This window comes from Phyllobates terribilis, unplaced genomic scaffold, assembly GCF_046119375.1.
Source record: "Phyllobates terribilis strain yellow unplaced genomic scaffold, ASM4611937v1 Scaffold_2253__1_contigs__length_149528, whole genome shotgun sequence".
NCBI classification, from domain to species: domain Eukaryota; kingdom Metazoa; phylum Chordata; class Amphibia; order Anura; family Dendrobatidae; genus Phyllobates; species Phyllobates terribilis.
The window spans coordinates 78,246-104,276 of record NW_027365011.1 but is presented as its reverse complement, the minus strand read 5'-3'; the positions used below and the strand labels follow the sequence as shown (position 1 = coordinate 104,276).

The window sequence follows — 26,031 nt, the reverse complement described above, 5'->3', positions numbered from 1 at the left end:
CCGACCGCGGCCAGGTGCTTCCCGCAAAATGTCACAATAAACTGGCCACAGCCAGGTGCTCACCGCAAAATTTCACCATATACTAGCCATGACCAGGTGCTCCCTGCAAGATTTCACAATAAACTGGCCACGGCCAGGTGCTCACTGTAAGATTTCACCATATACCAGCCACGTATAGGTACTCACCACAAGATTTCACCATATACCGGCCATGACCGGGTGCTCCCAGCAAGATTTCACCATAAACCTGCTACGGCCAGGTGCTCCCAGCAAAATTTCACTATAAACCGGCCATGACCAGGTGCTCCCTGCAAGATTTCACCATAAACCGGCAACGGCCAGGTGCTTCCCGCAAGATTTCACCATAAACCAGCCACAGCCAAGTGCTCACCACAAGCTTTCACCATAAACCGGCCACGACCAGGTACTCACCGCAAGATTTCACCATAAACCAGCCACGACCAGGTGCTCCCAGCATGATTTCATCATAAACCGGCAATGACCAGGTGCTCCCCGCAAGATTTCACTATAAACTGTCCACGGCCAGGTGCTGTCACGCACACTCTATGGAAAGGGGGGAGTGGAGACCTCCTAGCTGATAGAATATCAACCTGTCTCCCCTAACGTCCCTATATTGTCTCTTCACCAATTGCCGCACGCATTCCTCGCCCTGTCTTTCCCTAGCATTTTGCCCTGGCTAGGGAAGGAAGAAGATGAGCACTAGTCAATCCCCACTGAACACTAAAGACAACAAGGGAGGACAAACAAGGGAAAATTGCTTAGCTTTAGACAACTCCAGACAAATGCGCATACGTCCTCAAGCACCAGAGAGGAAGTGCTGCTCTCTCAAGCCTTCACAAGGAGTAATGAATATCGCCGCACCTCCCTCTGACACACAGCAGGTATTTATACACCCAGGCCAGGATGTTAATTAGCCAGAGGAAGGTAGCTGCTGGGTCCTAGAGACAGCCTCTAAGAGGGTGTCTGTACTGTAATGCCAAACGTAGAGATCTCCTGCAACCAACTGCAGGACGACTCTCACTTCTGACACACCCGTGACATTACCCCCCCCCCCCCCCTCTACAAGTGGCCTCCGGACACTCAGGACCGGGTTTCTCAGGATAAGAGGTGTGGAATGAACAAACCAACCTGGGAGCGTTCACCTCTGATGCTGAAACCCACATCCTCTCCTCTGGACCATAGCCTTTCCAGTGCACCAAGTATTGTAGAGAATGACGTTGGAGACGAGAATCTACAATCCTCGAAATCGGCAACTCCAGATTACCATCAACCATTACTGGGGGCGGTGGTAGAGGTGATGGCTCAAGAGGTTCCACATACTTCTTGAGTAAGGACCTGTAGAACACATTGTGGACCTTAAGAGCCTGAGGAAGTTCAAGATGAAACGCTGCTGGGTTAATGATGGCGGTTATTTTATAGGGACAAATAAACCTAGGTCCCAGCTTCCAAGAAAGAACTTTCAATCTTATATTCCTGGTAGACAACAACACAAAGTCATTCACATTCAGGTCCGGACCTGGCAAGCGTTTTCTGTCAGCCATACGTTTATACCTGTCTCCGATGATCTTTAAATTACTCAGAACACCCCCGCCACACCGAGGAGAGCGACGAAGCAAAACGTTCCTCCTCAGGAACTCATGAAGCTTCTCCCCCACTAAAGGTACCAAACTGTGGGTAATAACCGTATGCACCGAAGAACGATGACCTGCCAGTGGATTCTTGACGATGATTATTAATTGCAAATTCTGCCAGTGGTAAGTAGGATGCCCAATCCTCCTGATTTTCGGAGACGAAACACCTGAGGTAGGTCTCCAAATTCTAATTGACACGCTCAGGCTGTCCATTCAACTGAAGGTGGAAGGCAGAGGAAAAGGACAGCTGCACCCCCAGGCGAGAACAGAATGCCTTCCAGAACTTGGAAAATAACTGGAACCTCGTGAAGCTTCACAATCTCATTTATGAACACCTGTGCCTTGGCATTTGGAAGTGCAGGTAATGCGACGAAATGAAAAATTTTACTGAACCTATCTACTACCACCAAAACCACCGTTTTGCCTGCAGAAACCGGTAGGTCAGTAATAAAATCCATGGACAAGTGTGTACATGGCCTACTAGGGATAGGTAGCGGAAGAAGAGTACCAGACGGACGGGTATGCGACACCTTAGAACGCGCGCAAATACTACAAGCAGCTACATGTTCAATCACATCCCGATGCAACCCCGGCTGCCAAAAATGATGAGCGATGAGAGATGAGACCCCTTCTTAGTCATGTCAGTAAGAGGTTTCACCGTTACAGAGTAATTTTGGATGAATTTCCTGTAAAAATTAGTAAAGCCCAGAAAACATTGTAGAGCCTTCAGATTCTTGGGACGGTCCCAATCAAGGACTGCACGGATCTTCTCTGGATCCATCCAAAAACCCGAAGATGACAACAAGTACCCCAAAAACTGTACCTCCTGAACAGCGAAAAACACATTTTTCCAGTTTGGCATAAAGTTTCTTATCCCTTAATATCTGGAGAACCTGCTTAACATGCCCCCGATGTGTCTCAAAATCAGATGAGTAAACCAAAATATCGTCCAGATAGACCAGGGTTCCCCAACTCCAGTCCTCAAGGCCCACCAACAGGTCATGTTTTCAGGATTTCCTTAGTATTGCACAGGTGATGGAATTATTGCCTGTGCAGGTGATGGAATTATCACCTGTGTAATACTAAGGAAATCCTGAAAACATGACCTGTTGGTGGGCCTTGAGGACTGGAGTTGGGGAACCCTGAGATAGACCACCACAAACCTCCCCACTAAATGGTGGAAAATATAATTTATGAAATGCTGGAATACCGCAGGTGCATTGGTCAAACCAAAAGGCATAACCAGACTCTCGAAATGTCCTTCCGGGGTATTGAACACTGTTTTCCATTCATCTGATTCTAACCAGGTTGTAGGCTCCCCTTAAATCCAACTTGGCGAATACCTTAGCGCCTACAACCTGGCTGAACAAATCAGGAATCAGAGAAAGAGGGTATGGATCACGGATGGTAATTTGATTTAATTCCCAGAAATCTAAACAGGAACATAGACCAACATCTTTTTTCTTCACAAAGAAGAACCCTGCCGCCATGGGCGAAGATGAGGTTCTGATATGTCCCTTCTCCAGACTTTCCACAATGAAATCCTTCATGGCTTGTCTCTCAGGGCCAGAAAGATTATTCAGTCTGGACTTCGTTGGATTAGCTCCGGGGGTCAGGTTAATAGGATAGCCATAAGCACGATGAGGAGGCAAATCCTGACCCCCCCTCTCAGAAAAAACATCCTCAAAATCAGACAGAAAAGCAGGTAATATTTCCGTAGAGACAGTAGCAAGGGAAATATCTAAACAGTTCTCATGGCAGAAATCTCCCCATTCAATAATCTCCCCGGTTTGCCAATCCACCAATGTATTATGTTTAACAAGCCAAGGAATACCCAAAACAATCGGTGTGGGAAGATTGTCCAGGACATATCAAGGGATTATTTCACAATGAACTGACCCCACCCTCAGTTTTACATTATGTTCAATCTGAGTTAATGCTTTCTGTGCAAGTGGCGCCGAGACGATATTGAAGGACGGGTCCCAACAAAATGTCCCTTTTTCCCACAAAAACATACGCCTTTTCTCTTGCGAATCTCCAGGGAGATATATGATGGAGCGACACCCCCTAACTGCGTGGGTTCCTCCACCTCCCCCAGTACTTACTCACCCCCAGACCGCTCCCCCAGCAGAGGTACTCGACCCCGACAAGAAGGCCCAGGAGAAGGTGGTCTCACCCGTCTATCCCAAAGGCGTCTATCAAGACGTATGGCCAACGACATGGCAGCCTCCAAGGACTGAGGGGTTTCATATACTGCCAATGCATCTTTCAACCTTTCAGTAAGACCCTCATAAAATTGACTGCTAATGGCTGAGTCATTCCATTTGGAATCTGTTGCCCATCTACTTAATTCTGAACTGTACGTCTCCACTGACCGATTCCCCTGCTGAAGGCGACATAGCCTAGACTTAGCCAAGGCAACTCGGTCAGGGTTATCATAGATGAGTGCCAGAGCCCCGAAAAACCCCTCCACAGACTGGAGACAAACCAAGTCCTGTGTTAAAGAAAATGCCCATGACTGAGGATCTCCCTGCAGTAGAGAGATCACAATTCCAACCCGTTGCTCTTCATATCTGAAGGAGTAAGGACGAAGCTTAAAATACAATTTGCAGGCCTCCTTGAAAGCAAAAAACTTGTCCCAACCTCCTGAAAACCTGTCCGGGAGGGCAACCTTTGGTTCAGGCTGGACAGGCCTACCTGCAGACCCCCACATTGGCGACTTGTAGCCGCTGATGCTGCGGCTGAACCTCACAGCGGAGGTCATTTACCTCCAGAGACAGGCGGCAAACTGCTCTGCAACTGAGCTCATACCAAGGAGAAAGGAAAAAAAAATGTCGAAGCCCAAAAACACACAGAGAAAAAAAAAAAAAGTGTCAGTTTTTTTATCCCTTTTCAAAATGTGCTTGGCCGGCGATAATGTCATGCAAGGTGTTGGAAAGACTTAAGTCAACACAAAGGGAAGAGAGAAAGGGAGCCCAGACTCTAGGGAAAGGGGGGAGTGGAGACCTCCTGGATGATAGAATTGCACCCTGTCTCCCCTAACATCCCAGTATTTTCTCTTCACCTATCGCCGCACACGTTCCTCGCCCTGTCTTTCCCTGGCGTTTGGCCCTGGCTAGGGAAGGAAGTGGATGAGCACTAGTCGATCCCCACTGAACACTAAAGACAACAAGGGAGGACAAGCAAGGGAAAATTGCTTAGCTTTAGACGACTCCAGACAAATGCGCATACGTCCTCAAGCACCAGAGAGGAAGTGCTGCTCTCACTCAAACCTTCACAAGGAGTAATGAATATCGCCGCACCTCCCTCTGACACACAGCAGGTATTGATACACCCAGGCCAGATGTTAATTAGCCAGAGGAAGGTATCCGCTGGGTCCTAGAAACAGCCTCTAAGAATGTGTCTGTAATTCCGAACATAGAGATCTCCTGCAACCAACTGCAGGGCGACTGTCTGTCACTTCTGACACACCTGTGGCAGGTGCTGCCAGCAAAATGTCACCATAAACCAGCCACAACCTGGTGCTCCCCACAAGATTTTGCCATAAACCGGCCACGACCAGGTGCTACCCGCAAGATTTCACCATAAACCGGTCACGACCAGGTACTCCCCACAAAATTTCACCATAAACCGGCCATGGTCAGGTGCTCACCGCAAGATTTCACCATAAACTGGCCACGGCCAGGTGCTTTCTGCAAGATTTCACCATAAACTGGCCACGGCCAGGTGCTTTCTGCAAGATTTCACCATAAACTGGCCACGGCCAGTTGCTCACCGCAAGATTTCACCATAAACTGGCCACGACCAGGTGCTCCCTGCAAGATTTAACAATAAACTTGCCACGGCCAGTTGCTTACCACAAGATTTCACCATAAACTGGCCATGGCCAGGTGCTTTCTGCAAGATTTCACCATAAACTGGCCACGACCAGGTGCTCCCTGAAAGATTTAACAATAAACCGGCCACGACCAGGTGTTCCCCGCAAGATTTCACCATAAACCGGACACAGCCAGTTGCTCACCGCAAGATTTCACCATAAACCGGCTTCGGGCAGGTGCTCACCACAACATTTAACCATATACCAGCCACGACCAGGTGCTCCCCGCAAGATTTCACCATTTACCGGCCACGGCCAAGAATTTACCACAAGATTTCATCATAAATCAGCCATGACCAGGTGCTCCTCGCAAGATTTCACCATAAACCAGCCACGACCTGGTGCTCCCCGCATGATTTCACCATAAACCGGCCACGGCCAGTTGCTCCCCGCAAGATTTCACCTTAAACCGGCTACGGGCAGGTGCTCACCGCAACATTTAACCATATACCAGCCACGACCAGGTGCTCCCCGCAAGATTTCACCATATACCGGCCACGGCCTGGTATTTACCGCAAGATTTCACCATAAATCAGCCACGACCAGGTGCTCCCCGCATGATTTCACTATAAACCGGCCATGACCAGGTGCTCCCCGCAAGATTTCACCATAAACCGGCCACGGCCAGGTGCTCCATTCAAGATTTCACAGTAACCTGGCCACGGCCAGGAGCTCACCGCAAGAATTAACTATATTCCAGCCACGACCAGGTGCTCCCCGCAAGATTTCACCATATACTGGCCACGACCAGGTACTCACTGCAAGATTTCACCATAAACCGGCCACGACCAGGTGCTCCCCGCAAAATTTCACCATAAACCGGCCACGGCCAGGTGCTCCCAGCAAGATTTCACCATAAACCGGCCACAACCTGGTGCTCCCCGCAAGATTTCACCATAAACCGGCCTCGACCAGAAGCTCCCCACAAGATTTCACTATAAACTGGCCACGGCCAGGTGCTCCCTGCAAGATATCGCCATAAACTGGCCACAGCTAGGTGCTCATCGCAAGATTTCACCATAAACTAGCCATGGCCAGGTTCTCTCTGCAAGATTTCACCATAAACCGGCCATGACCAGGTGCTCACCGCAAGATTTCACCATAAACCGACCACGCCCAGGTGCTCCCCGCAAGATATCACCATAAACTGGCCACAGCCAGGTGCTCATCGCAAAATTTCAACATAAACCGACCATGACCAGGTGATTTCTGCAAGATTTCACCATAAACTGGCCACAACCAGGTGCTCCCCGCAAAATTTCACCATAAACCGGCCACAGCCAGGTGCTCCTAGCAAGATTTCACCATAAACCGGCCACAACCTGGTGCTCCTCGCAAGATTTCACCATAAACCGGCCACGACCAGGAGCTCCCCGCAAGATCTCACAATAAACCGGCCACGGCCAGTTGCTCCCCGCAAGATTTCACCATAAACTGGCTACGGGCAGGTGCTCACCGCAACATTTAACCATATACCAGCCACGACCAGGTGCTCCCCGCAAGATTTCACCATATACCTGCCACGGCCAGGTATTTACCGCAAGATTTCACCATAAATCAGCCACGACCAGGTGCTCCCCGCAAGATTTCACAATAAACCAGCCACGACCAGGTGCTCCCCGCATGATTTCACCATAAACCGGCCATGACCAGGTGCTCCCCGCATGATTTCACCATAAACCGGCCATGGCCAGGTGCTCCATTCAAGATTTCACAGTAACCTGACCATGGCCAGGAGCTCACCGCAAGAATTAACTACTGTATATTCCAGCCACGGCCAGGAGCTCACCGCAAGAATTAACTATATTCCAGTCACGACCAGGTGCTCCCCGCAAGATTTCACCATATACTGGCCACGACCAGGTACTCACCGCAAGATTTCACCATAAACCGGCCACGACCAGGTGCTCCCCGCAAAATTTCACCATAAACCGGCCACGGCCAGGTGCTCCCCGCAAGATTTCACCATAAACCGGCCTCGACCAGGAGCTCCCCACAAGATTTCACTATAAACTGGCCACGGCCAGGTGCTCCCCGCAAGATATCACCATAAACTGGCCACAGCCAGGTGCTCATCGCAAGATTTCACCATAAACCAGCCATGGCCAGGTTCTCTCTGCAAGATTTCACCATAAACCGGCCATGACCAGGTGCTCACCGCAAGATTTCACCATAAACCGACCACGCCCAGGTGGTCCCCCCAAGATATCACCATAAACTGGCCACAGCCAGGTGCTCATCGCAAGATTTCACCATAAACCGACCATGACCAGGTGATTTCTGCAAGATTTCACCGTAAACTGGCCACGACCAGGTGCTCCCCGCAAAATTTCACCATAAACTGGCCACAGCCAGGTGCTCCCAGCAAGATTTCACCATAAACCGGCCACGACCAGGAGCTCTCCGCAAGATCTCACAATAAACCGGCCACGGCCAGGTGCTCCAAGCAAGATTTCACCATAAACCGGCCACGCCCATGTGCTCTCTGTACGATTTCACCATAAACCGGCCACGGCCATGTGCTCTCTGTATGATTTCACCATAAACTGGCCACGGCCAGGTGCTCTCAGCAAGATTTCACCATAATCCAGCCACAACCTGGTGGTCCCCCCAAGATTTCACCATAAACCGGCCACGCCCATGTGCTCTCTGTACGATTTCACCATAAACCGACCACGGCCAGGTGCTCTCAGCAAGATTTCACCATAATCCAGCCACAACCTGGTGCTCCCCGCAAGATTTCACCATAAACCAGCCACGATCAGGAGCTCCCCGCAAGATTTCACCATAAACCAGCCATGACCAGGTGCTCCCCGCAAGATATTGTGAAGCCCAGCTGTGCTTGGTATCACAACTCCTAGAAGGGTGTATTGAAGGATTCCTCCACAAGAGGCCCCCATAACTATTCACACATCTCCACCTTCTACCTCAGACCACCAGAGGGAGCCCGTTAGGGAGATATAAAAGGGAAGGTGGAGCCAGGCAGCAGTCAGTCTATTCTGGTATAGCAGTGAGTCCATTACAGCCTGATTGGAGTTACCTCAGAGGACAAAAGCCTGTTCCAGCTCCTGCAATTGCTATCCTGCAGTGGAGCTTATCCAGATCAAGACTCGGCGCAGCTCAGTGAGGTGAGCTTTGGGTGTGCCGGCGCCATAAGATCGGTGAAGAGTGGCACGCTGCCGTTAGTGTGAGTAGCCTATTGAGGGTCCGAGTAGGCCGTTGGCGAAAGAGTAGAGAGAGTTAGTTCATAGGGGGCAGAGGAGCTTAACTATCTCACCCCGAAGAAGTAGTTACCGGGCACCGGGTCCGAAGCTTGCCGGGATCTCCACGACCCAGTAAGATAAACCGGAATCCCTGGAGAACTACAGGTCCCAGGATCGCTAAAGTGCTGATACGTACCAGAGCCAGGAGACACATAGGCCCCGTAGGTCGGGAGCGTGCACTCCAAGACAAGGCCCTACCACAAGGTCAGCCAGCGCAGGACAGAGACAAAGTTATGCCTAGCTCCAGGCAGGTCAGAAACTTACTACGCAGAGGCAAGTAACAGGAGGCCCAGAACCCGCTCATTGGGGCGGATCCGGACATGCACCCTTCACCCTACAGTGTTCCGGGGAGTGCCTGAATTTCCATCAGTAAAAGGTACTGAAGTGACTACCGTGTCCGTCCCTGTTCTTGCTCCGACTCGGCTGGGTCTCGCCTGTCCTGCATCCCCGTTCTTATACTGCCCTGAGGCCTAGCTCCACCTGTGGGGAGCCATACCATCAAGCTGCCTTATCACCGGCCTCAGTGGACTGCGCAGCGCTGGTGATCCTCACCAGAAGCCACAGGTGGCGTCACAAACTTTTTAATAAAACTTAACATCTATCAACGCCTTTTTAAAGAGAGACCCCAGAGTACGGGCCCGGGAGCCGACCACCGCGACCCCCTTACGGCTAAAGGCCCGGGTAACCGAGTCATCCCCATCCCCTGGCCTTGTCACTGGGCACGGAACGGGTCCTGGCCATGACTGCCTCCCCCAACATCTGACCCGGCTCCGAGTACCCCCAATTCCCAGGGAGGGCTATGAGCGTCACACACTCACACCTGGCTTGACTCTCTGTGTTGCACTCACACCTGGCATGACACCAACGCCAAGTACAATGCAACAACAGTCTCAGACTAAGTCTTCAAATCCAGCAGGGTGGCAAGACATCACAATCCCACGTGGCAACTGATCTCCAATGTCCAATAGCCCAATGGATCTCCAATAATCCATACACGTCACTAGGATCTGTCCTCAGCACAGGTCCTAGCCCTTCACACAGCACAGCACCAACTAACTAAAAAACATGTGTCTTATTAGAATCATAGAATCATAGAATGGTAGAGTTGGAAGGGACCTCCTGGGTCATCTGGTCCAACCCCCTGCTCAAAGCAGGATTCACTAAATCATCTCAGACAGATGTCTGTCCAGCCTCTGTTTGAAGACGTCCATTGAAGGGGAACTCACCACCTCTCGTGGCAGCCTGTTCCACTCATTAATCACCCTAACTGTCAAAAAGTGTCTTCTAATATCTAATCTGTGTCTCCTCCCATTTAGTTTCATCCCATTGCTTCTAGTCTTTCCTTGTGCAAATGAGAATAAAGATGATCCTTCTACAATGTGACAGCCCTTGACATATTTGTAGACAGCTATTAAGTCTCCTCTCAGTCTTCTTTTTTGCAGCTAAACATTCCCAAATCCTGTAACCGTTCCTCATAGGACATGGTTTGCAGACCGGTCACCATTCTGGTCGCTCTTCTCTGAACTTGCTCCAGTTTGTCTATGTCTTTTTTAAAATGTGGTGCCCAAAACTGTACACAGTATTCCAGATGAGGTCTGACCAAAGAGGAGTAAAGTCCGATAATGACTTCACGTGATCTAGACTGTATGCTTCTGTTACTACATCCCAGAATTGTATTTGCCTTTTTTGCTGCTGCATCACACTGTTGACTCATGTTCAGTCTATGATCTATTAGTATACCTAAGTCTTTTTCACATGTACTGTTGCTTAGCTCTATTCCTCCCATTCTGTATATGCTTTTTTCATTTTTATTGCCCAGATGTAGGACTTTGCATTTTTCCCTATTAAAAACCATTCTGTTGGTTGCTGCCCACTCCTCCAGTTTATTTAGGTCTTTTTGAAGCCTCTCTCTCTCTTCTCTAGTATTAGCTATCCCTCCTAGCTTTGTGTCATCAGCAAATTTAATCAGTTTACCCTCAATTCCTTCATCTAAATCATTGATAAAGATGTTGAACAATACAGGTCCCAGGACGGAGCCCTGTGGTACCCCACTTGAGACATTCATCCAGCTGGATGTGAAGCCATTTACAACCACCCTTTGAGTCCGATCACTAAGCCAGTTATGAATCCACCTAACAGTTGCCTGGTCCATTGCATACTTGGTTATTTTTTCAATAAGGATGGTGTGAGATACTTTGTCAAATGCTTTGCTGAAGTCAAGATATACTATATCTACAGCATTTCCCTGATCCACCCAGTCAATGATTCTGTCATAGAAGGAAATTAAGTTAGTCTGACATGACTTGTTAGTTACAAACCCATGCTGACTCTGGTTAATCACGTCATTCTTATCCAGGTACTTACATACATGTTGTTTAATAATTTGTTCAAAGATCTTTCCTGGTATAGAAGTCAGACTCACCGGCCTATAGTTCCCTGGGTCCACCTTCTTCCCCTTTTTGAAGATAGGAACAACATTTGCTCTTCTCCAGTCTTCTGGGACTTCTCCTGTTCTCCAAGAATTTTCAAAGATTATGGAGAGTGGTTCTAAAATTTCTTCTACAATCTCCTTCAGTACTCTGGGGTGTAATTCATCTGGACCTGGAGACTTGAACTCATTTATGTTAGCTAAATATTCCCTCACAATCTTTCTGTTTACCGATAACTTGGATTCCTCTATTCCTTTAAAAGGACAGTGAAGATCAGTTGATGTTACATTTTCTTTCTGAGAGAAAAGAGATGCAAAATAGGAATTAAAAAGTTCGGCCTTCTCAACATCCTCTCTTACCATTTTTCCATTTTCATCCTGTAAAAATCCTATAGCATCTTTGACTTTTCTTTTACTTTTGACATACCCCCAAAATCCTTTTTTATTGCTTTTGACATCTCTTGCAAGCCTTAATTCATTGTCAGCTTTAGCTAACCTGATACGTGCCCTGCAGGATCTGCAGACTGCATTATAATCTTCTTTAGATATGCCTCCCTCTTTCCATTTAATAAACATTTCTTTCTTTCTTTTTAGCATGTGTTTAAGTTCTGTGTTCATCCATCCTGGTTTCCTTAAATGCTTCCCATTCTTCCTACTTTTCGGGATTGTTAACGATTGTGCTTTGAGAATCTCATTTTTAAAAATTTCCCATCCTTCCTGGACATTTTTGTCCTTAAGGACATCCAGCCATTGGATCCCTCCTATTCTCTTTCTGAGTCTCTTAAAATCTGCCTTTCTAAAATCTAACCTTGAAGTTTGAGTCTTCACATGTCTTCCTCCTCTAGTTATCCAAAATTCTATAATAGCATGATCGCTGCCTCCTAGGGTCCCAGCCACCTTTACCTCCTCAACCATTTCCTCCCTGTTTATAAGGATTAGATCCAAAGTAGCAGATCCCCTTGTTTTCTCCCCTACCTTTTGGAAGATAAAGTTGTCAGCAAGAGAGGATAAGAATTTGCTTGACCTGTTAGTTTTACTTGAGAGAGATTCCCAACAAATGTCTGGATAGTTGAAATCTTCCATGACCACTACGTCATATTTTTTGGAGAACTTGGTCATTTGATACATAAAGAGCTCATCCATATCTTCAGCTTGCCCAGGTGGCCTGTAGTAAATGCCTACAATGGTGTCCTTTCCGTTGTTCTCTCCTTGTATTCTTACCCAAACAGTTTCCACAGATCTCCCAGTCTCTGAAGCTTCAATCTCTGTGCAGATATTCGCTTTTCTAACATACAATGCGACACCTCCTCCTCGTTTATCAAGTCTGTTTCTTGCAGATAAGTTGTATCCTTTTAGCCTTTTATTCCAATCATGTGTATCGTCCCACCAAGTTTCAGTGATTCCAATGACATCATATTTCTTTTCCTGCGTTAGTAGTTCCAATTCTCCTTGTTTGTTGCCCATGCTTTGTGCATTTGTATAAAAACATTTTAGTTTGTGATTGGTTTCTCTTCCTCCCATATTTTTATTATTTAGATTTTTTTGTCTTTGTTCTTCCTTTCCACTTCCAGTAGCAGAGATCTCAATAGTATTTGTCAGCTGTATGGCTTTTTCTGGTCTTTTGTTTCCCTTCCCACATTGTTCTGGTATAAAGCTCTTCTGATGAGTGTAGCAAGGCGACTTCCAAATACATGTTTTCCAGTCTTCGTAAGGTGCACCCCATCTCTAGCAAGTAGTCCATCGTATAGGTAATTCATTCCGTGATCCAGAAATCCAAATCCTTGTTGACGGCACCATCGACGTAGCCAGTTGTTCACCTGTAGAATCTTATTCCACCTCATTGTTCCATGGCCATCCACTGGGAGGATGGATGAGAAGACCACCTGCGCTCCCAATTCTTTCACTTTCTTGCCTAAGTCTTCAAAGTCACTGCAGATGGTTTCCAGGTCCTTTCTTGCGGTGTCATTTGTCCCCACATGTATTAGCAGGAATGGGTAGTGATCTGTAGGTCTGAAGAGTCTTGATATCCTGTCAGACACATCTGTAATTTTTGCTCCTGGAAGACAGCACATTTCTCTTGAGGTTATGTCTGGTCTGCAGATAGCGGCCTCTGTTCCTCTTAACAGGGAATCCCCCATGACCACCACTCTCCGTTTTTTCTTCACAACATTCTTCTTTCTCCATCCAGGAGGATTCTGAGGGCTTACAAGGTTCTTCATTGCTGGCAAAGTCTTATCTTGCTGTATTTCTTCATGGTTCTCCTGCGTGAGAGCCTGGTACTGGTTCCTGAGCAGTATGGGTGCTGACTGCCTCTCGATCCTCCGGCTTCTCTGGGTCACAGGCTTCCATTCCTCTGTTTCCTCAGGTGCAGAGAGAATTTCTTCTCTTTCTGAATCATGAAGAGATAATTCTGCTCTGTCTAAGAACTCTTCACCTTCCTTAATGATTTTCAAGGTAGTTATTATTATTCTCCTTCTCTTGGGATCAGCCCCCTGGTTGGGCAGAGATACCCACACCCCACACCCCTTAAACATGTACTTCCGGTAACTCTAAGGCTGTGTGCCCACGATGCGTTTTCCAAGCGTTTATGCTGCGGATCTTTGAGCACAGCATAAACGCTTGGGAAACGCTTGGTAAACCTTCCCCCATGGTCTCCAATGTCAATGCCCATGCTGTGTATATTTCCGCAGCGCTTATGCTGTGCTCAAAGATCCGCAGCACGTCCATTAATTTTGCGGAAGCGCAGCGTAATCGCCGCCATTGACTTGCATTAGAACGCATGAAAAGCGCATCACTGAATCTGTACATGCAGAATCCATGCGTTCTAATGTGCGGATGGTACCGGGGTGTGGAGGACAGGAGACTCATCCAGACCCGGGGACCATAGAACCTGTAAAAAAAAGAATAAAATAAAGATTATATTCACCTTCCGACGGCCCCCGGACTCCTTCTCTTCGCTTGCCTACAGATCGCGCAGGACTGAAGGACCTGCGCTGCCGTCATAGTCATGTGACGACAGGTCTTTGAGTAACGCGTACCGCGATCTGCCGGCAGCCAGGACAGGAGCGCAGCAAGACACCCCGGGCCATCAGAAGGTAAGTATAGCTTTATTTTTTACCATTCTCTCGGTCACACTATATATGCCGGTTGCCGGTTGTCGGTTGCATGGATTTATATTGTGTGAACAAGTTGTCAAGAACTTTCCAGGTGATGCTAAAATCACAACCCGCATGCGGAAATGCAAGGAAAAACGCATGTACAATCCGCACGTACAATCCACATGTACAATCCGCATGTACAATCCACACGTACAATCAGCACGTACAATCAGCACGTACAATCCGCATGTACAATCCACACGTACAATCCGCATGTACGATCCGCATGTACAATCCGCACATACAATCCACACGTACAATCCGCATGTACAATCCGCACGTACAATCCGCACGTACAATCCGCATGTACAATCAGCACGTACAATCCGCACGTACAATCCACACGTACGATCCGCATGTACGATCCGCATGTACAATCCACACGTACAATCCACACGTACAATCCGCATGTACAATCCGCACGTACAATCCACACGTACAATCCGCATGTACAATCCGCACGTACAATCCGCACGTACAATCCGCATGTACAATTCGCATGTACAATCCGCACGTACAATTAGCACGTACAATCCGCACGTACAATCCGCACGTACAATCCGCACGTACAATCCGCACGTACAATCCGCACGTACAATTCGCATGTACAATCCGCACGTACAATCAGCACGTACAATCCGCACGTACAATCCGCACGTACAATCCGCACGTACAATCTGCACGTACAATCCGCACGTACAATCCGCACGTACGATTCGCACGTACAATCCGCATGTACAATCAGCACGTACAATCCGCACGTACAATCCGCATGTACGATCCGCATGTACGATTCGCACGTACAATCCGCACGTACAATCAGCACGTACAATCCGCACGTACAATCCGCATGTACGATCCGCATGTACAATCCGCACGTACGATCCGCATGTACGATCCGCATGTACAATCAGCACGTACAATCCGCATGCACAATCCACATGTACAATCCGCATGTACGATCCGCATGTACAATCCGCACGTACAATCCGCATGTACGATCCGCATGTACGATTCGCACGTACAATCCGCACGTACAATCAGCACGTACAATCCGCATGTACAATCCGCACGTACGATCCGCATGTACGATCCGCATGTACAATCCGCATGTACAATCCGCACGCACAATCCACATGTACAATCCGCATGTACAATCCACATGTCCAATCCGCATGTACAATCCGCATGTACAATCCGTACAGACAATCCGCACGTACAATCCACATGTCCAATCCGCACGTACAATCCGCATGTACAATCCGCATGTACGATTCGCATGTCCAATCCGCATGTACAATCAGCACGTACGATTCGCATGTCCAATCCGCATGTACAATCCGCATGTACAATCCGCACGCACAATCCACATGTACAATCCACATGTCCAATCCGCATGTACAATCCGCATGTACAATCCGCATGTACAATCCGTACAGACAATCCGCACGTACAATCCGCATGTACAATCCGCATGTACGATTCGCATGTCCAATCCGCATGTACAATCCGCACGTACGATTCGCATGTCCAATCCGCATGTACAATCCGCATGTACAATCCGCATGTACAATCCGCATGTACAACCCGTACAGACAATCCGCACGTACAATCCACACGTACAATTCGCACGCACAATCCGCATGTACAATCAGCACGTACAATCCGCATGTACAATCAGCACGTACAATCCGCATGTACGATCCGCATGTACAATCCGCATGTACAATCCACATGTACAATCCGCATGTACAATCCGTACAGACAATCCGCATGTACAATCAGCACGTACGATCCGCATGTACGATCCGCATGTACGATCCGCATGTACAATCCGCATGTACAATCCGCATGTACAATCCGCATGTCCAATCCACATGTACAATCCGCATGTACAATCAGCACGTACAATCCGCATGTACGATCCGCATGTACGATTCGCATGTACAATCCGTACAGACAATCCGCATGTACAATCAGCACGTACGATCCGCATGTACGATCCGCATGTACAATCCGCATGTACAATCCGCATGTACAATCCGCATGTCCAATCCACATGTACAATCCGCATGTACAATCCGCATGTACAATCCGCACGTACAATCCGCACGTACAATCCGCACGTACGATTCGCATGTACAATCCGCACGTACGATCCGCATGTACAATCCGCACGTACAATCCGCACGTACAATCCGCACGTACAATCCGCATGTACAATCCGCATGTACGATTCGCATGTCCAATCCGCATGTACAATCAGCACGTACAATCCGCATGTACAATCCGCATGTACAATCAGCACGTACAATCCGCATGTACAATCCGCACGTACGATCCGCATGTACAATCCGCATGTACAATCCTCATGTACAATCCGCATGTACAATTCGCACGTACAATCCGCACGCACAATCCACACGTACAATCCGCACGCACAATCCGCACGCACAATCCACATGTACAATCCGCATGTACAATCCACATGTACAATCCGCATGTACAATCCGCATGCGTTTTTTCGGCCAGGAAGATGCAGAAATGCTCAGGAAAAAATCCTGAGCATTTCTGCATCGTGGGCACATCGCCTTAGAATAAGGAATCTTGTAGAGCTCCAGTCTCCAGCCGGTCTGCAGAGTTGTGTATTTAAGGGAAGCCTCATGCAGAGAGGAAAAAAGACCCCCAGGCCCCCATTAGATGCAGGACAGAAAATGCTGATATAGGCCTGAGTCCAGTATGGTCCATGAAAACAGGCTGAGGTGGGGGGGCACTCTGTTAAACCTTCCAACTCTAACATTCTAGGATTCTGTGATTCTATGATGCAGAAATGAGTACACCCCCCATTAGTAACTCCTCCATTTAGTGTTATATGTGACCTCCATGATGTGTAAGGACAGCACTGAGTCTTCTAGGCCTGAAAGGAACAAGGTGGTGACATATTACAGCGACCATCTTTCTCCATCTCCAGAACGAGCTCTAGAACCTGGATGCCGGATGGCGAGTGGTGACAACTTGTCTCCAGAACTCCTCATAGGCGTCACTGTCACATCAAGGTCTCACTGTGGGCACCAGACCTGGTGGTGTCCACGTCCTTATGTTGGGCACATGAGCTGCTGGTGTCGGGGGGCACATGAGCTGCTGGTGTGGGAGGGCACATGAGCTGCTGGCGTCGGGGGGCACTTGAGCTGCTGGTGTCGGGGGGCACATGAGCTGCTGGTGTGGGAGGGCACATGAGCTGCTGGCGTCGGGGGGCACTTGAGCTGCTGGTGTCGGGGGGCACATGAGCTGCTGGCGTCGGGGGCACATGACCTGCCGGTGTCGGGGGCACATGAGCTACTGGTGTCAGGGCCAATTGAGCTGCTGGTGTCCTGGGGCACATGAGCAGCTGGTGTTGGGGGAGCACAGGAGCTGCTGGTGTCAAGGGGGCACAGGAGCTGCTGGTGTCAAGGGGGCACAGGAGCTGCTGGTGTCGGGGGGCACATGAGCTGCTGGTGTCCAGGGGCACATGAGCTACTGGTGTCGGAGGGCTACATGTCATTGATGGGATCATGAAGTCACAGATGTCCTGCTCTATAGTGACAGAGAAGATGCCGCCATCACTTCGGCCCTCGGTAGACGGCATTTTTCCTGCATGACAATGATACGAAACATCTGCTGCATTTCTGGAGAAGGTCAGGTGACAGTGACTCAGTGGCCAAGTGTCTCCTGACAACCGGACACCTATGAGGAGTTCTGGAGATAAGTTGTCAACACTCTCCATCCGGCATCCAAGTTCTAGAGCTCGTTCTGGAGATGAGATGTCACCACTCGCCATCCGGCATCCAGGTTCTAGAGCTCGTTCTGGAGATGGAGAAAGATGGAATATATCGCCACCTTGTTCCTTCCAGGCCTAGAGGCCTTGGTGCCGTCCTTACACATCATGGAGGTCAGACACAATACTAGATGGAGGAGTTATTGATGGAGGGTGTACTGATTTTTGCATCAACTAATTTGTCTAACAGTGAAGCTTTTGTAGAGAGTTATATTATAACCTCACTGTCCTGTTATGGGGGAAAATGTTCTATGAAACTCAATTGTCAGAAAGTGGAAACTGTTCTCGTGTCCAGTGAGATATTGTTTAAAATGTTACTTTTCACAGGGGGTGTACTGATTTATACTGAGCACTGTATATGTGGTGCGGCATGAGAATGATGTGCATGTAAGGAGTGACGCTTTTAAGAAGTCAAGAAGCTGTCTCCATATTTCCATGACCCTCTTACCATCCTGCCACTCATACTTAATGGCCTCATTCACGCCATATCTTGTGTGTGCTTTCTGGGGGGTTTCTTTATGTGGTTTACTTGAGATTTCTTCACGTGGTCTCTGGGGGGTTTCTTTCATGTGACCTCTTGAGGTTTCTTAACATGGCCTCTTGGGGTGTCTTCATGTGGTCTCTAGGGGTTTCCTTCGTGGTCTCTGGTTGGTTCTTCACATGCTGTCTCAGGGTTTCTTTCACGTTGTCTCTGGGGGTTATTCACATGATCTCTTGGGGGTCTTCACATAGCCTCTGGGGGTTCTTCACATGGGCCTGAAGGTTTCTTTTACATTGTGTTTGGGGATTTCTTTCATGTGGCCTCTGGAGGTTTCTTAACATGGCCTCTTGGGGTATCTTCATGTGGTCTCTAGGGGTTTCCTTCGGGGTCTCTGGTTGGTTCTTCACATGCTGTCTCAAGGTTTCTTTCACGTTGTCTCTGGGGGTTCTTCACATGATCTCTTGGGGGTCTTCACATAGCCTCTGGGGGTTCTTCACATGGTGCCTGAAGGTTTCTTTTACATTGTGTTTGGGGATTTCTTTCATGTGGCCTCTGGAGGTTTCTTAACATGGCCTCTTGGGGTATCTTCATGTGGTCTCTAGGGGTTTCCTTCGTGGTCTCTGGTTGGTTCTTCACGTGCTGTCTCAGAGTTTCTTTCACGTTGTCTCTGGGGGTTCTTCACATGATCTCTTGGGGGTCTTCACATAGCCTCTGGGGGTTCTTCATGTGGTGCCTGAAGGTTTCTTTTACATTGTGTTTGGGGATTTCTTTTATGTGGCCTCTGGAGGTTTCTTAAGATGGCCTCTTGGGATATCTTCATGTGGTCTATAGGGGTTTCCTTCAAGTTGTCTGTTGGGTTCCCTCATGCAGTTGGGCTGCTTTGTCACATCTGTATCACACTTAATTTTATACGTTTAGTCATCATATTATTTCTTAGGTTGCTGAGTGCAAAATGAAAAAACGTGAATTAGATGAACGACTAGAACATGTACGCTCCCTCCATGAGGTCATCCGCATGAACTACCGGCAACAAACAGCAAAAGAGCAGGAAGTCAGCAACAAGGTAGATATCAATAATGCATCCCCATGTACCAGCCACAGTAATGGAGATCTTGTGTAGGCAGTGACCTGTGAAACTGATGGAAGCCTCATGTGGACGGCGACCTGTGTCATTGGTGGATGGTTTGTGTACGCGGTGACCTGTGTCATTGGTGGAAATCTTGTGTAGGTGGTGACCTGTATTACTGGTGAAGACCTTATGTAGACAGCGACCTGTGTCATTGGTGGATGGCTTGTGTACGCGGTGACCTGTGAAACTGATGGAAGCCTCATGTGGTCGGCGACCTGTGTCATTGGTGGATGGCTTGTGTACACGGTGACCTGGGTCAGTGATGGAAATCTTGTGTAGGTGGTGACCTATATTACTGGTGAAGACCTTATGTAGACGGCGACCTGTGTCATTGGTGGATGGTTTGTGTACGCGGTGACCTGTGTCATTGGTGGAAATCTTCTGTAGGTGGTGACCTGTATTACTGGTGAAGACCTTATGTAGACGGCGACCTGTGTCATTGGTGGATGGCTTGTGTACGCGGTGACCTGTGAAACTGATGGAAGCCTCATGTGGTCGGCGACCTGTGTCATTGGTGGATGGCTTGTGTACACAGTGACCTGGGTCAGTGATGGAAATCTTGTGTAGGTGGTGACCTATATTACTGGTGAAGACCTTATGTAGACGGCGACCTGTGTCATTGGTGGATGACTTGTGTACGCGGTGACCTGTGTCATTGGTGGAAATCTTGTGTAGGTGGTGACCTGTATTACTGGTGGAGATCTTATGTAGACGGCGACCTGTGTCACTAGTGGAAGCCTCTCTTGTGAGTGTGGTCAATTTACTCAAGAACTTTCTTCCATGACTTCTCTTTAGCTGACAGAAACCTGGGACATGTACCAGCATTTTCTGAAGACATCATCTGAGTTCCTCAGGGGTCACCTCCCATCCATGTCTGGCAACTTGGAACAGTCATTCCAGGCTTGTTATAAAGAGGCTGAAAATCTGATTGCAGCCTCTTCCACCTCACATTTTCGAGATCCCAACCAGAATGTGGCCCTAATTCTGAGCAATCTGGGAACACTACATCACAAGTTGTGTTCTTCTCTGTCTCAGCTGCGAGACTTCAGTCAGTTACGCCAAGTCTTACAAGGTAATAACAAAATGTTCCCTTGTTTTAATGTCCCATTTTCTTTGTGCTCCACTCTCTCCATGTCTAGTCCTCCAGTCTACATGCCGCCACCAAATTCTCCAGGTTGCATGTTCTCCACCACATGTTCTCCAGGTTGCATGTTCTCCACCATGTGTTCCCCAGGTTGCATGTTCTCCAGCACGTGTTCCTCAGGTTGCATGATCTCCACCACGCGTTCTCCAGGTTTCATGTTTTCCACCACATGTTCCCCAAGTTGCATTTTATCCACCATGTGTTCCTCAGGTTGCATGTTCTCCACCACAAGTCCTTCAGGTTGCATGTTCTTCACCTCGCATTCCGTAGATTGCATGTTCTCCACCACATGTTCCCCAGGTTGCATGTTCTCCACCACATGTTCCCCAAGTTGCATTTTATCCATCATGTATTCCTCACGTTGCATGTTCTTCACCACAAGTCCTTCAGGTTGCATGTTCTTCACCTCACGTTCCGTAGATTGCATGTTCTCCACCACGTGTTCCCCATGTTGCCTGTTCTCCACCACATGTTCCCCAGGTTGCATTTTATCCATCATGTATTCCTCAGGTTGCATGTTCTCCAGCACAAGTCCTTCAGGTTGCATGTTCTTCACCTCGCATTCTGTAGATTGCATGTTTTATTCCACGTGTTCTCCAGGTTACATAATCTCCACCATGTGTCCTCCCGGTTGCATGCTCTCCGCTATATGTCTTCCAGGATGCATTTTCTCCACCACGTGTCCTCCAGGTTGTCTGGTCTGCACCACGTGTCTCCAGGTTGCATGTTCTCCATCATGTGTCCTCCAGGATGCATTCTCTACACCATGTGTTCCCAGGTTGCATATCCTCCACTTCTTGTTCTCCAGGTTGCATGTTCTCCACCACGTGTTCTCAAGGTTGCCTGATCTCCAAAACAGCTGCTTCTTATCTGTCCTGACATGTTTTCAGTCTTTCAGGCTAGTGGACAGTTAACTAATTTGTCTATTTTTAGGAAAAAGCTTCGACTTCTCTGTGATTTCTCTTGGGGAACAGTTAATTCAGGCACAACAAGACTCATGGAAGCTGCTGACCAGATGCCGGGAGCAGATTGCTGCCTGGAAGCTCAAACCCCTCATGATGGTAATTTAGACACTTATGCCCCAGACACGGTGTCCCCCGAGATGAATACCCCCCTGTGCTCACCCACCTAATGATTACTCGTCTATAGGTGAAGGAGAACATAAAGCAGGTGGGAGTGAAGCTGCAGCAGTGGGAGAAGAGTCTGCAGGACCTGCTGCTGATCCTCCCGGACGAAGACCCCGTCCTACAAGCTGTCAAGGGCGACCTTCAGGATTTCTCCCAGCACCTTCCCCTGCTCCAGGCACTTCTGGACCCCGCTGTGGAGCACAAACACTGGGTGGCCATCTTTGCTGGTAACTTCAGGGGTGGAGTGCCTGTGTCATAGCTCTCACTGCTGACTATTAACCAGATCATGTCATTTTAGCTGTAGGGAAGGTCTCTGACGGGCCAGAAACGCTGACGCTGGAGGAGCTGCTGTCCTTCCCCCTATATAGAGAGCAGGAAGACATCCAGAAGGTGAAGGGGACAGGGTACTGCTGGAGATACTCCACTCACCTCCAGAGCTGCACTCACTATTCTGCTGTTACATCGTGTCTATCCTCCAGTCACCTCCAGAGCTGCACTCACTATTCTGCTAAGACATCATCTCTAATCCTCCAGTCACCTCCAGAGCTGCGCTCACTATTCTGCAGTTATATCGTGTCTTATCCTCCAGTCACCTCCAGAGCTGCACTCACTATTCTGCTAAGACATCATCTCTAATCCTCCAGTCACCTCCAGAGCTGCAGTCACTATTCTGCTGTTACATCATGTCTTATCCTCCAGTCACCTCCAGAGCTGCAGTCACTATTCTGCTGTTACATCATGTCTTATCCTCCAGTCACCTCCAGAGCTGCAGTCACTATTCAGGTTACATCATGTCTTATCCTCCAGTCACCTCCAGAGCTGCAGTCACTATTCTGCTGTTACATCATGTCTTATCCTCCAGTCACCTCCAGAGCTGCAGTCACTATTCTGCTGTTACATCATGTCTTATCCTCCACTCACCTCCAGAGCTGCACTCACTATTCTGCAATTATATAGTGTCTTATCCTCCAGTCACCTCCAGAGCTGCAGTCACTATTCTGCTAAGACATCATCTCTAATCCTCCAGTCACCTCCAGAGCTGCACTCACTATTCTGCTAATACATCATCTCTTATCCTCCAGTCACCTGCAGAGCTACACTCACTATTCTGCAGTTATATCGTGTCTTATCCTCCAGTCACCTCCAGAGCTGCACTCACTATTCTGCTAAGACATCATCTCTAATCCTCCAGTCACCTCCAGAGCTGCAGTCACTATTCTGCTGTTACATCATGTCTTATCCTCCAGTCACCTCCAGAGCTGCACTCACTATTCTGGTTACATCATGTCTTATCCTCCAGTCACCTCCAGAGCTGCAGTCACTATTCAGGTTACATCATGTCTTATCCTCCAGTCACCTCCAGAGCTGCAGTCACTATTCTGCTGTTACATCATGTCTTATCCTCCAGTCACCTCCAGAGCTGCGGTCACTATTCTGGTTACATCATGTATTATCCTCCAGTCACCTCCAGAGCTGCAGTCACTATTCTAGTTACATCATGCCTTATCCTCCAGTCACCTCCAGAGCTGCACTCACTATTCTGGTTACATCATGTCTTATCCTCCAGTCACCTCCAGAGCTGCACTCACTATTCTGCTGTTACATCGTGTCTTATCCTCCAGTCACCTCCAGAGCTGCACTCACTATTCTGGTTACATCATGTATTATCCTCCAGTCACCTCCAGAGCTGCACTCATTATTCTGCTGTTACATCATGTCTTATCCTCCAGTCACCTCCAGAGCTGCAGACACTATTCTTCTGTTACATCATGTATTATCCTCCAGTCACCTCCAGAGCTGCACTCACTATTCTGCTGTTACATCATGTCTTATCCTTCAGTCACCTCCAGAGCTGCAGTCACTATTCTGCTGTTACATCATGTCTTATCCTCCAGTCACCTCCAGAGCTGCACTCACTATTCTGGTTACATCATGTATTATCCTCCAGTCACCTCCAGAGCTGCACTCATTATTCTGCTGTTACATCATGTCTTATCCTCCAGTCACCTCCAGAGCTGCAGACACTATTCTTCTGTTACATCATGTATTATCCTCCAGTCACCTCCAGAGCTGCAGTCACTATTCTGCTCTTACATCGTGTCTTATCCTCCGGTCACCTCCGGAGCTGCAGTCACTTTTCTGCTGTCACATCGTGTCTCATCCTCCGGTCACCTCCGGAGCTGCAGTCACTATTCTGCTGTTACATCATGTCTTATCCTCCAGTCACCTCCAGAGCTGCACTCACTATTCTGGTTACATCATGTCTTATCCTCCAGTCACCTTCAGAGCTGCAGTCACTATTCTGGTTACATCATGTCTTATCCTCCAGTCACCTCCAGAGCTGCAGTCACTATTCTGCTGTTACATCGTGTCTTATACTCCAATCACCTCCAGAGTTGCAGTCACTATTCTGCTGTTACATCATGTCTTATCCTCCAGTCACCTCCAGAGCTGTACTCACTATTCTGGTTGCATCATGTCTTATCCTCCAGTCACCTCCAGAGCTGCACTCTTTATTCTGCTGTTACATCATGTCTTATCCTCCAGTCACCTCCAGAGCTGCACACACTATCCTTCTGTTACATCATGTATTATTCTCCAGTCACCTCCAGAGCTGCAGTCACTATTCTGCAGTTACATCATGTCTTATCCTCCAGTCACCTCCAGAGCTGCAATCACTATTCTGCTGTTACATCATGTCTTATCCTCCAGTCACCTCCAGAGCTGCACTCACTATTCTGCTGTTACATCATGTCTTATCCTCCAGTCACCTCCAGAGCTGCGGTCACTATTCTGCTGTTACATCGTGTCTTATCCTCCAGTCACCTCCAGAGCTGCAATCACTATTCTGCTGTTACATCATGTCTTATCCTCCAGTCACCTCCAGAGCTGCAGTCACTATTCTGCAGTTACATCATGTCTTATCCTCCAGTCGCCTCCAGAGCTGCAGTCACTATTCTGCTGTTACATCATGTCTTATCCTCCAGTCACCTCCAGAGCTGCAGTCACTATTCTGCTGTTACATCATGTCTTATCCTCCAGTCACCTCCAGAGCTGCAGTCACTATTCTGCAGTTACATCATGTCTTATCCTCCAGTCACCTCCAGAGCTGCAATCACTATTCTGCTGTTACATCATGTCTTATCCTCCAGTCACCTCCAGAGCTGCAGTCACTATTCTGCTGTTACATCATGTCTTATCCTCCAGTCACCTCCAGAGCTGCGCACACTATTCTGGTTACATCATGTCTTATCCTCCAGTCACCTCCAGAGCTGCACTCACTATTCTGCAGTTACATCGTGTCTTATCCTCCAGTCACCTCCAGAGCTGCAGTCACTATTCTGCAGTTACATCATGTCTTATCCTCTAGTCACCTCCAGAGCTGCAGTCACTATTCTGCTGTTACATCATGTCTTATCCTCCAGTCACCTCCAGAGCTGCAGTCACTATTCTGCTGTTACATCGTGTCTTATCCTCCAGTCACCTCCAGAGCTGCAGTCACTATTCTGCTCTTACATCATGTCTTATCCTCCAGTCACCTCCAGAGCTGCAGTCACTATTCTGCTGTTACATCATGTCTTATCCTCCAGTCACCTCCAGAGCTGCAGTCACTATTCTGCTCTTACATCATGTCTTATCCTCCAGTCACCTCCAGAGCTGCAGTCACTATTCTGCTGTTACATCATGTCTTATCCTCCAGTCACCTCCATAGCTGCAGTCACTATTCTGCAGTTACATCATGTCTTATCCTCCAGTCGCCTCCAGAGCTATAATCACTATTCTGCTGTTACATCATGTCTTATCCTCCAGTCACCTCCAGAGCTGCAGTCACTATTCTGCGGTTACATGGTGTCTTATCCTCCAGTCACCTCCAGAGCTGCAGTCACTATTCTGCTGTTACATCATGTCTTATCCTCCAGTCACCTCCAGAGCTGCAGTCACTATTCTGCTCTTACAT

General features: G+C 48.3%; 1 protein-coding gene across 1 annotated transcript in view; it reads left to right on the top strand.

Moving 5' to 3' along the window:
• The window catches only part of LOC141245901 (dynein heavy chain domain-containing protein 1-like), a 105,980-nt gene that overhangs the window by 6,701 nt on the left and 73,248 nt on the right, over positions 1-26,031 (top strand). Inside the window, exons 5-9 of the mRNA XM_073669095.1 lie at positions 19,611-19,736; positions 20,598-20,874; positions 21,880-22,007; positions 22,096-22,300; positions 22,372-22,463. Of these exons, the coding sequence (XP_073525196.1) occupies positions 19,611-19,736; positions 20,598-20,874; positions 21,880-22,007; positions 22,096-22,300; positions 22,372-22,463 (828 nt within the window). The remainder of the gene's footprint in view (positions 1-19,610; positions 19,737-20,597; positions 20,875-21,879; positions 22,008-22,095; positions 22,301-22,371; positions 22,464-26,031) is intronic.